This window comes from Podarcis gaigeae, assembly GCF_964106915.1.
Source record: "Podarcis gaigeae genome assembly, chromosome: 2".
Lineage (NCBI taxonomy): Eukaryota > Metazoa > Chordata > Lepidosauria > Squamata > Lacertidae > Podarcis > Podarcis gaigeae.
Genome location: NC_139679.1, coordinates 79,987,868 through 79,999,921, shown reverse-complemented (window position 1 = coordinate 79,999,921; position 12,054 = coordinate 79,987,868). Strand labels below are relative to the sequence as shown.

The following is a 12,054-nucleotide window of genomic DNA, read 5'->3' as shown; positions in this document are numbered from 1 at the left end:
AACCTTCAATACAGAGTTTTGTGTAAATTTATTTGTAATCATTAGACAAGCAACCATAAGATCATAAGATTGAGAAAATAGAATAAAAATGCATGGAAAAACTGAAGGAGGACTTATTGAGATTTAGGATTTTGTTGAAACTTTAGAACACGGGGGGGGGGGGCTAGCCCAGGGATCATATCTGCCTCCCATGCAATATTTTTGTGATACCCAGGACCCCCCCCATTTGTGTTTAAATAGAGTATGTTTGTTTTAAAATGTCTGCTCCATGGATGACCTGCACTGTGATGTCAAGATTTCATATGTACTCCATTTATATATATATGTGTTTTGTTTTGTTTTATTTCATTGACTGATTCTGTGGATGCCCTGCTGTGATTCTGTGATTTCCCCAAAGTGTGCCCTTTTAAATACACATACATACACAGTTATATATATATATATATATATGCAGGTTTTGGTGTCCTCGGGTGTCTTCCCGTGTAAAAGTTGGGGTGTCTAGGCGACGTTTCGACGAGGTCTCACTCGTCATCTTCAGGCTGGTGCTTTCGGCTTCTTGTTACTGGAACAGAGCGGGATCTCAATGTTTGAGTTCCTATAAATACTGTAGAGGGGGTGTGGTGTCTAGCCTCCAATGTTCTGGGCAGAGAGGAAGTTCCCAGGCTAGTGTGCCTTTTCTTCTTTTGTTCCTTAATTACTTGAGAGATACCTTGAGTGATTTCTTGAGTGATATCCTGAGTACCACTTAGGTGGGTCATTAGGTGTGGATTAGTTGCTAAAGTCTTTGTGTCTTGACCTCTTGAACTTTGTGAAGAGTTTTCCTGAGAAGATGGCTGTATTGCACTTAGTTGTGCTTTGGCTTGGCTTCGTGTATAGGGGCGAGCTGTGGTTTTGTGGCTTGTGTCAGCCAGATCTGTGTAGGGATTGCAGGGGGGTGCAGCATCCGGAGGTGCCACCATGGATTGGCTACTGGATGGTGTCAGTAATTCATCTGTGGAGAGGGTCTGGGTTTGGGTCTGGTGTGGTTGATTGGTGTTGGCGTTCTGTGTGCCTCTGGATCTGGTGTCAGTTTTTGTGGGGAGGGCTAATTTCCAGATGTCTGGCAAGCGGGATGTGTCGTCACGCTTGTTCATGTTGTGAGGGTGTTTCTCTATCTCGATGGCTTCCATGAAATACCCTGCAAAGTCTGCCCAGCCACGTACATTGGACAAACAAACAGACGAATAAATGCACGTATCGCAGAACACAAGAATGCCGTCAAAAAAGAAGAAAAAACTTCCTCTCTTTTCCAACACATGAAAGAAACAGGACACGAAATTAATTTTGCAGATTCCAAATTGCTCTTTAACACGGAACATCACCACAAGAGAATAATCATGGAAGCCATCGAGATAGAGAAACACCCTCACAACATGAACAAGCGTGACGACACATCCCGCTTGCCAGACATCTGGAAATTAGCCCTCCCCACAAAAACTGACACCAGATCCAGAGGCACACAGAACGCCAACACCAATCAACCACACCAGACCCAAACCCAGACCCTCTCCACAGATGAATTACTGACACCATCCAGTAGCCAATCCATGGTGGCACCTCCGGATGCTGCACCCCCCTGCAATCCCTACACAGATCTGGCTGACACAAGCCACAAAACCACAGCTCGCCCCTATACACGAAGCCAAGCCAAAGCACAACTAAGTGCAATACAGCCATCTTCTCAGGAAAACTCTTCACAAAGTTCAAGAGGTCAAGACACAAAGACTTTAGCAACTAATCCACACCTAATGACCCACCTAAGTGGTACTCAGGATATCACTCAAGAAATCACTCAAGGTATCTCTCAAGTAATTAAGGAACAAAAGAAGAAAAGGCACACTAGCCTGGGAACTTCCTCTCTGCCCAGAACATTGGAGGCTAGACACCACACCCCCTCTACAGTATTTATAGGAACTCAAACATTGAGATCCCGCTCTGTTCCAGTAACAAGAAGCCGAAAGCACCAGCCTGAAGATGACGAGTGAGACCTCGTCGAAACGTCGCCTAGACACCCCAACTTTTACACGGGAAGACACCCGAGGACACCAAAACCTGCATTCCTGTACCCGTGAAAATCTACGAAAGCAAATATCTTACCTCTACGGGGAGGAAACCTTCCAGCTGACAAGAACCTACGAGAAACTAGAAGTCCGAAGAGCCACCATCTTATGTGATCTCTTGTTCCTACGCAACTGCCGAGACAACAAATTAATTCCCACATGCTTCCAACTTAAATTCCATTCTAAAACCCCAGCCACCGAAAGGATCCTGAAACGAACTGAACTATCCCTAATCAGAAACGAACTACACAAGAAAAGATACCTACTAGACCAAACCAACAAAGATCTACTCACTCTTCACCTCAAACTCTGTAACAAAATCCACCCTGCACTCTGGGACAAATGCAAACAACTAGCCGTCTGGAGAGCTGAAACGGAGACCTCACATAAGACAGACACACACACCAACAAACTCCACAAACTAGAGAAACGCCAGAAGCCCGGCCACCCTCCACAGCAACCCATGAAACAAACAGTACATAACATATCAGACAGGATCCTCACCACAACTGAAACCAAAGTACTCTCCAAAGGTTTCAACTTTGCAGTCGCCCCGAGACGCATCCCCACGGAAAACATCATATGCGGAGTCGAAGCTAGCCTAACCAAATTCAACCCAGATGAAGCCAATAAAATCAGACTTGAAGTCACCAACATCCTCTGCTCCAGCAAACCACCCAGAAGCAATTTACACAAAGAAGAACAGAAAGCACTCACCAACCTGAGGAAAGACAACAACATAATCATTCTCCCAGCAGACAAAGGTAATGCCACAGTGGTGATGAACACATCGGACTACCAAGCAAAACTATCAAAGCTACTCCAAGATCCTGCCTACAAACCTATAAAAACAGATCCCACCACCTATCTGGAAAAAACCACCAAATCCAAAATAAAAGCCTCTCCTATCAGTGAAGAAATCCAGCTAAGAATCATCCCCAGAGAAAAATCATCCAGATGCCCCAAACTCTACGGCCTCCCCAAGATACACAAAGAAGGAACACCACTCAGACCAATAGTCAGCTCCATAGGCTCACCTCTACAAAATCTCGCTAAATTTCTCGCCAAGCAACTTCAGCCCTATGCAGAATCCATCTCTTCACACGTACCAAACTCCTTCCAGTTCATAGAAACAATAAAGAAGCAAAACCTACATCCTAATGACCTACTTGTGAGCTTCGATGTTGTATCTCTCTTCACACAAGTGCCCATTAATGAAGCCTTGACAGCTATTCAAAACAAATACAATCCCCCCGAATACATCTTGGACCTGACCAACCACTGCCTAACCAACACGTACTTCATCCACAATGGACAAAGATACAAACAGATAGAAGGAGCACCTATGGGATCACCCCTCTCACCGGTCATCGCAAACCTGTACATGGAACACTTTGAAACCAATGCTTTAGACAAGTCAGAACACAAACCCAAACTTTGGCTCAGATATGTTGACGACACCTTTGTAATTTGGCCACACGGGAAGGAAAAACTGGATAGCTTCCTCACACATCTCAACAACTTACACCCCAAAATACAATTCACTATGGAAATAGAAGCCAACAACCAACTTCCCTTCCTTGATGTCCTAATCTACAAAAAACCTGATGGCTCCCTAGGACACACTATCTACCAGAAAAAAACACACACCAACCGCTACTTACATGCACAATCACACCACCACCCTGCACAAATAAACTCCGTAGCCAAGACTCTCATCTCCAGAACCAAACGCCTGGCTGACAAAGACCACTTGACAACTGAGTTACAGAATCTCTCAAATGTGTTAATTGCCAATGGATACCAGCAAAACAGGATTACGAAGCTAATCCAAAAGGAAACACCCCCCAAAAACCAAGACACAGAAGAAAACAATGGCATGGCCCTCCTTCCTTATATCAAGGGCACTACAGATAAAATTAGCAAAATCCTCCATAAACACAATATCAAAACAGCCTTTTGCACCAACCAAAAAATAGCCAATATCCTCAGAAACCCCAAGGATAAAATCCAGTTGGAAAACCAAGGGATCTATGAAATACCCTGCAAAGTCTGCCCAGCCACGTACATTGGACAAACAAACAGACGAATAAATGCACGTATCGCAGAACACAAGAATGCCGTCAAAAAAGAAGAAAAAACTTCCTCTCTTTTCCAACACATGAAAGAAACAGGACACGAAATTAATTTTGCAGATTCCAAATTGCTCTTTAACACGGAACATCACCACAAGAGAATAATCATGGAAGCCATCGAGATAGAGAAACACCCTCACAACATGAACAAGCGTGACGACACATCCCGCTTGCCAGACATCTGGAAATTAGCCCTCCCCACAAAAACTGACACCAGATCCAGAGGCACACAGAACGCCAACACCAATCAACCACACCAGACCCAAACCCAGACCCTCTCCACAGATGAATTACTGACACCATCCAGTAGCCAATCCATGGTGGCACCTCCGGATGCTGCACCCCCCTGCAATCCCTACACAGATCTGGCTGACACAAGCCACAAAACCACAGCTCGCCCCTATACACGAAGCCAAGCCAAAGCACAACTAAGTGCAATACAGCCATCTTCTCAGGAAAACTCTTCACAAAGTTCAAGAGGTCAAGACACAAAGACTTTAGCAACTAATCCACACCTAATGACCCACCTAAGTGGTACTCAGGATATCACTCAAGAAATCACTCAAGGTATCTCTCAAGTAATTAAGGAACAAAAGAAGAAAAGGCACACTAGCCTGGGAACTTCCTCTCTGCCCAGAACATTGGAGGCTAGACACCACACCCCCTCTACAGTATTTATAGGAACTCAAACATTGAGATCCCGCTCTGTTCCAGTAACAAGAAGCCGAAAGCACCAGCCTGAAGATGACGAGTGAGACCTCGTCGAAACGTCGCCTAGACACCCCAACTTTTACACGGGAAGACACCCGAGGACACCAAAACCTGCATTCCTGTACCCGTGAAAATCTACGAAAGCAAATATATATATATATATATATATATATATATGCTTTCGTAGATTTTCACGGGTACAGGAATGCAGGTTTTGGTGTCCTCGGGTGTCTTCCCGTGTAAAAGTTGGGGTGTCTAGGCGACGTTTCGACGAGGTCTCACTCGTCATCTTCAGGCTGGTGCTTTCGGCTTCTTGTTACTGGAACAGAGCGGGATCTCAATGTTTGAGTTCCTATAAATACTGTAGAGGGGGTGTGGTGTCTAGCCTCCAATGTTCTGGGCAGAGAGGAAGTTCCCAGGCTAGTGTGCCTTTTCTTCTTTTGTTCCTTAATTACTTGAGAGATACCTTGAGTGATTTCTTGAGTGATATCCTGAGTACCACTTAGGTGGGTCATTAGGTGTGGATTAGTTGCTAAAGTCTTTGTGTCTTGACCTCTTGAACTTTGTGAAGAGTTTTCCTGAGAAGATGGCTGTATTGCACTTAGTTGTGCTTTGGCTTGGCTTCGTGTATAGGGGCGAGCTGTGGTTTTGTGGCTTGTGTCAGCCAGATCTGTGTAGGGATTGCAGGGGGGTGCAGCATCCGGAGGTGCCACCATGGATTGGCTACTGGATGGTGTCAGTAATTCATCTGTGGAGAGGGTCTGGGTTTGGGTCTGGTGTGGTTGATTGGTGTTGGCGTTCTGTGTGCCTCTGGATCTGGTGTCAGTTTTTGTGGGGAGGGCTAATTTCCAGATGTCTGGCAAGCGGGATGTGTCGTCACGCTTGTTCATGTTGTGAGGGTGTTTCTCTATCTCGATGACACAAGCCACAAAACCACAGCTCGCCCCTATACACGAAGCCAAGCCAAAGCACAACTAAGTGCAATACAGCCATCTTCTCAGGAAAACTCTTCACAAAGTTCAAGAGGTCAAGACACAAAGACTTTAGCAACTAATCCACACCTAATGACCCACCTAAGTGGTACTCAGGATATCACTCAAGAAATCACTCAAGGTATCTCTCAAGTAATTAAGGAACAAAAGAAGAAAAGGCACACTAGCCTGGGAACTTCCTCTCTGCCCAGAACATTGGAGGCTAGACACCACACCCCCTCTACAGTATTTATAGGAACTCAAACATTGAGATCCCGCTCTGTTCCAGTAACAAGAAGCCGAAAGCACCAGCCTGAAGATGACGAGTGAGACCTCGTCGAAACGTCGCCTAGACACCCCAACTTTTACACGGGAAGACACCCGAGGACACCAAAACCTGCATATATATATATATATATATATATATATATATATATATATACTGAATGTACTGGTGAATTTTAAGGTAAAGTGTTTATTAGAGATCAGTTAGCTTGCTTGCTATTAATAAACTGCCCATATCATGTATAGGTCACCTATTTTGTAAATTTTGTCATTGAATTCAAGTGAAGTACTTCTGATAGAAAAATAGCTTTTCAACCATCTCCTGGACTTTGCTCTAGTTACAGTATTGTATGGAGAACTGTTCCTGATTATCTTTTAGATGATTCTTATAACCCGTATCACATATGAATGTCAAGGACAACTTGGCAAGGTAAACCTGCTTCAAATAACTGAAGTATTATTTATTAGTGCCAGCATGGATTAAAGCAGATAACAAAGCCATCAGTCTGAGTGGATCAGAGATGATATGCTGTGGAAGGATTATATAATAAAATCATTCCAAGTGCAGCAAGGAAGCTTTTCGTTGCAGTATTAAAGGGTTCTTGACGATGTGAGGTCTCATTTAGCAACCTTTTTGTGGATCCAAAACAGTAGACGTTTTAAAATACAGTGGTACCTTGGGTTACATACGCTTCAGGTTACAGACTCCGCTAACCCAGAAATAGTGCTTCAGGTTAAGAACTTTGCTTCAGGATGAGAACAGAAATTGTGCTCCGGTGGCGAGGCAGCAACAGGAGGCCCCATTAGCTAAAGTGGTGCTTCAGTCAATGAAATAAAACAAAACAAAACAGTTTCAGGTTAAGTACGGAGTTCCGGAACGAAGTAAGTACTTAACCCAAGGTACCACTGTATGTAAGTTTCAGGGAGGCAGAGACTTCAAAGTTCAGCAGTGCATTTGGAAGAAGAAGCTCTCATGATCAGTATTCCTGATTAGAGCTCTTGTGTCATCTTCTTATGCCTGTGATGCTTTGCACCAGAGAGCTGAATCCATAGTGTGGCATAATAAGGTGTTCTTCCTTTTTTCTTTCCTTTTGGCAACTTTGATTCTAAGAATTCAGACTGCAAAGAGAAACATGAAAGTTACCTTGTTTGGGTTTATAGCCTCAAACTAAACTCTCTTGGGATCTGACTTACAAGAGGCATTGCTTTAGCATTCCTGACAGGGTTTCATGTTTCGCCATGTAGGGATTTCCAAAACTACAAAAATCCAACCTCCACTTTTTGAATAAAATAGTTGTTTGAACCTTTTTAGGTAGTTACACTTGCACAGCTACATGCTACACACTATAGTTTACCATATATACTCATGTATAAGCCGACTTTCAGCACATTTTTTATGCTGAAAAGGCCCCCCTCAGCTTATACTCGAGTGAGGGTCCTTTTGGGCTGCTTGTTCTTCCTCTGCCGCTGCCACCACCAGCCTCTGCCTCAGCAGCATGCTAGATAGGCAGGGGGACGGGAGGGGCTGGGGGGGAGAGAGAGAAGCCCCTCTGCCGTGTGCGCATGTGCACGCACACACATGCACTCCGACCCACCAGGAGGTTTGTGGTGTGGTGAACCGGCTTATACTCGAGTCAATAAGTTTTCCCAGTTTTTTTGTGGTAAAAGTAGGTTCCTCGGCTTATATTCTGGTCGGCTTGAGTATATATGGTATTTGTCAAATTATTTCTATACTGCAGTATCATAAAGTATATCAAGGTGGTATGCACCATAATATATCATTTAAAAGAGATAAATACAGATAATCAAGTCAGCTGACTATCTAATGAAACATTAAGCCGCTGCAAAGGCCTGTCAGCATTCGGAAGATGTTGGGCCTTTTCTGCGGTGGCTCCTCATTTTTGTTATGGTCAGCTGGTGCCTTCATTACAGATACTTAGGCACCAGGTGGAAACATTGCTCTTCTTTCAGGCCTTTGGCCAATTAAACAATCTGTGACCTTTTAAACTGGGAGGGTGGGGGCAGTTATTGTTTTGTTAGTTATTACATGTCTTAATATTGTAAACCGGCCAGTGATCCTCAGATGAAGGGCTGTATAGAAATTTAATTAATAAATAAAATAAAATAAGTTACGGAGTTTAAACAATAGTTTGGATTATGAGATGTCATTTACCATAACGTGGTAAGCAATATGAACGGATGTCTTTCATGTGCACTGTGTTACATTCTTTTATATGAATCAAGTGAATTGCTTGATCCAAGAAGGTTGTGTTTTCCTACAAGTTCTTATTTCTACTCATCAGCATTATTTATTGGAAAGTACAGCACATTTTTGCCTTGCACAAAAGTGCTAATGTAATCGGTTCTTGCTGTTGAAGTGGTGACTGCCTTCACCATGTTTTCATTCTCCCATGAAGGAATTGAAATGCCAAATAATCTTAATATTTTATCTTAGTTTCATGATATATTCCAATCTCATAAAATGCCAGTGCTATGCAAACTTACTAGTGGGGCTTGCTGCTAAGTAAATATGTATTTTTATGCTGTTAAACTTGTTTTTCTGGAGCCAATCATATATCCTAATTCAGGAGTATCCATTTTCTCTTCTTTTTAAAGTCCTTTAAATAGGGGTGCCATCTGGTCCTCAGTTACTTTTGATTTATTGAGTATCTCAATTTATAGAGCTTATTTCAATTCTTCCTTGATGCACAAATCAAACTAAACTTTTAATGTGAACATTTTATTGCAAGTAATTGTTTATATAATGGATGGAATGGTATAAACCATGGGTAGGCAAGCCAAGGCCCGGCGGCCGGATCCATCCCAATCACCTTCTAAATCCGGCCCGCGGATGGTCCAGGAATCAGCTTGTTTTTACATGAGTAGAATGTGTGCTTTTATTTAAAATGCATCTCTGGGTTACTTGTGGGGCATAGGAATTCGTTCTTTTTTTTTTCTTTCCAAAATATAGTCTGGCCTCCCACAAGGTCTGAGGGAAAATGGACTGGCTGCCTGCTGAAAAAGTTTGCTGACCCCTGGTATAAACATATGTATCAAAGGCTGTATTAAAGTATTAGAATAACTGAACAAAAGTTTATGTGGGCAATTCTGACCCATAGTCTCTTAAATTTACTTGAAATAATTTAAATGGATATTCTCTCAGCTTGAACCTTTACAACAATTCTAATAAAGACTTTTTGTATTTCTATATTGCCTCAATGAATATGCTATTAATTTTTTTTGTACTTTATTCTTGTGAATTGCCTTGTGAAGACTCTTGGTTGCATGAAGTGATAAAGAAATCTTCAAAAAAAACAACCCTAAACTAATACAAATATGACTAGAAACAGTATTGTTTTGGTATTAACAATACTACTTGTATAATATGCCAAGAGAAACAGCATCCAAAACAACCTAAAGATCAATTTGAGATTTATGAGAGCAGATTATGTTTGTCTAAGCTAAGGGAACACCGTGATTCATATTCAAACAACTTAGGTTATGACACAGTCCTAGGGACAATGAGAGAAATAAAGAAAAAATGGCCTCTTGGAAGCCACCTGAGAGAGATACAGTTCATGATGGAACATTATTTCCCTTTTCTGCAACTTATTTTGAATGTACGTAGTGCATTTAATAACATTTAAATGGCTATTAATTTTGTTCTAGATTAGACTTCGTTCTGCTAGTTTAGTACTTTTGGTTGCATAACTGTACAGCCAAAAGATAAAATTGTGACTATTTGTATCAGAACTCCCTATTTTTTTACTACCACTGCTCTTCAGTGTCTATTATGGCCAAGTCTCTTTTAAGCACTGCTGTAAGCAGGCTTATGGGCATAACACGAATTTTATTAACATGGGTGCTACTTACAGAAGTTAAGGGAAAGAAAATTGCTAAAGGCCATTAACAGGATCAAAAACATGTTCTCATCTCAAAATCTTTTTGAATTTCAGCAAGTGTGCTGCAGATTTGTATTAATGAGTATGTAATTAAAAGTATTTTGCAAGTATTACAGAATTTTCACTTATGAGGCATGAATTATTTGTAATTTCTTGCCACTTTTCAATTGAGTGTTGTTAATATAGATAGAATGCAGGCATTTGTAATGTGGATGAACATGTTGGCTAATGTAATTTTTTCCCAATAGTATTACAAATGAACTCCAGTTAGGTCCAGTTCAGACATTCCTGGTTTCCACAGAGGCCTAATCCTTCCCTCTGCGGTGTGCTTCATTTTGAATACGTCTTACATTAATTAACCATAGTTTCCCAGTTTGGACCTATGATTCTGAACAAACCGGAATCTGAAAGCAAGGTTGAGGAAGCCATTCCCATACAGAAGCAGATAGTCTTCCCAGTGCTGGGAGAAACTTAATAAATTGCTTCAGTTGATTTTGACCGTTAAGAGGGAAAGTCTGCTACACATGAGCAGAGCAACCAAATGATGGAGCAGGAGGGAAAATATTTCCCAAAACATGAACTCTCTGCTGTTCTCACCCTGGCCAGAGTGGTAGGCTACTGGTGAGCAGCTGGAGAGGGGAAAGATCTGTCAGTTCCAGGGCTAGCATACTTGTTCTGGAAGCATGTCAGAGGAACAGGCTGATCCACCTGCAGAATGCCCCCTTTCTTACCCTCTCTGCTGTCAGAACACTGATGGAGAGAGGGAACAGCAGTGGTCTTTTCTGTGCTGGTTGGAAGAGAGCTTCTCATGGTTGAACTCCCTCTCCAGTGTGTTATAGTGGTCAAGAGCGACTTGTAATCTGGTGAACCAGGTTCGCGTCTCCACTCCTCCACATGCAGCTGCTGGGTGACCTTGGGCCAGTCACACTTCTCTGAAGTCTCTCAGCCCCACTCACCTCACAGAGTGTTTGTTGTGGGGAGGAAGGGAAAGGAGAATGTTAGCCGGTTTGAGACTTCTTCAGGTAGTGATAAAGCGGAATATCAAATCCAAACTCCTCCTCCTCTTCTTCCACCCACAAGGAAGGATATCCACAAAATGTTCCTCCGATGGACTATAGGATTTTGACTTAAATATATAATCTAGAGCAGGGGTAATGAGTGTGGTTACCTCCACATGCTGGCTGGGAATGATGGGGGTTGTAGTCCAACAACATCAAGGAACCCAAAGCTGAGAAAGTCTGATCTAGATGCTGAATACAAAAGGCTACACTGATTACATCTAATCTTTAAAATGTAACCCTTACATTTTTAATCACGTTCTAGGCTCTCTTTCTTTCTAGGTTGCCTTGTTCAACTATATTTTATTTCTAGCTGTAAAGCCAAATGGTTCTCTAGTTTTGCAAAGCGTTCTAACAGATATTGCACTGTGGTAGCATGAGAGTTGATTGCACATTCTCCCATGTAATCAGCTGTTTGTTTGTGCTTTTACATCTGTAATTTTTATGCAAATTGCTGATATAAATATACCATATCTCTAGACATTTAGTTATAAAAGTTACAGAGTTGATTCTTTAAAGGCACATGATTGCCTTAACTACTCTAGTTTGAAAACTATGCACACATTTTTGGAGTTGCAAAAATAGCATACATAAAATGATCACATTAAATTGTAATTGTTTACATAATGCTAAGTATGGTTAGTGCCACTGTGGCAATAGTGTTTATTTTGTTTCTGATTAAATTGCACTTAAGTGCCTTAAGAGGAAAATAAGTTAATTAACTGCCACTTGGTTATTGCGAAAGTTTGCGTTGTCCCATAGATTGATGTGTGTATGTGAGCAGACGATGCTTTCTTTCACCTTTTGGATACAGCCCAAATTCACATATATTTCCCCCCCTTACCATTTGCTCAAAAAGTGCTTAAGCAAATTGCATTGCCTGCACAGTGCAT

The 12,054-nt window shown here is 42.0% G+C and overlaps 2 protein-coding genes across 10 annotated transcripts in view; both read left to right on the top strand.

The window, feature by feature from the left end:
- The window catches only part of IQSEC1 (IQ motif and Sec7 domain ArfGEF 1), a 315,470-nt gene that overhangs the window by 76,175 nt on the left and 227,241 nt on the right, over window positions 1-12,054 (top strand). The gene's annotated exons all lie outside the window — the stretch shown is intronic.
- LOC310838950 (uncharacterized protein) lies at window positions 1,986-4,838 on the top strand. Its single transcript, XM_083726934.1, has 2 exons — window positions 1,986-3,684; window positions 4,767-4,838. Exons 1-2 carry the CDS (start codon window positions 2,014-2,016, stop codon window positions 4,818-4,820), a joined length of 1,725 nt encoding a protein of 574 aa, XP_083583060.1. The 5' UTR covers window positions 1,986-2,013; the 3' UTR covers window positions 4,821-4,838.

What these genes read in the sequence shown, in the direction of transcription:
- LOC310838950 (XM_083726934.1), top strand. Translation starts at nt 2,014, where the DNA reads ATGACGAGTGAGACCTCGTCGAAACGTCGCCTAGACACCCCAACTTTT. An exon ending in ACCAACTTCCCTTCCTTGAT is followed by an intron (nt 3,685 to 4,766) that starts GTCCTAATCTAC and finishes GACCCACCTAAG; the next exon opens with TGGTACTCAGGATATCACTC.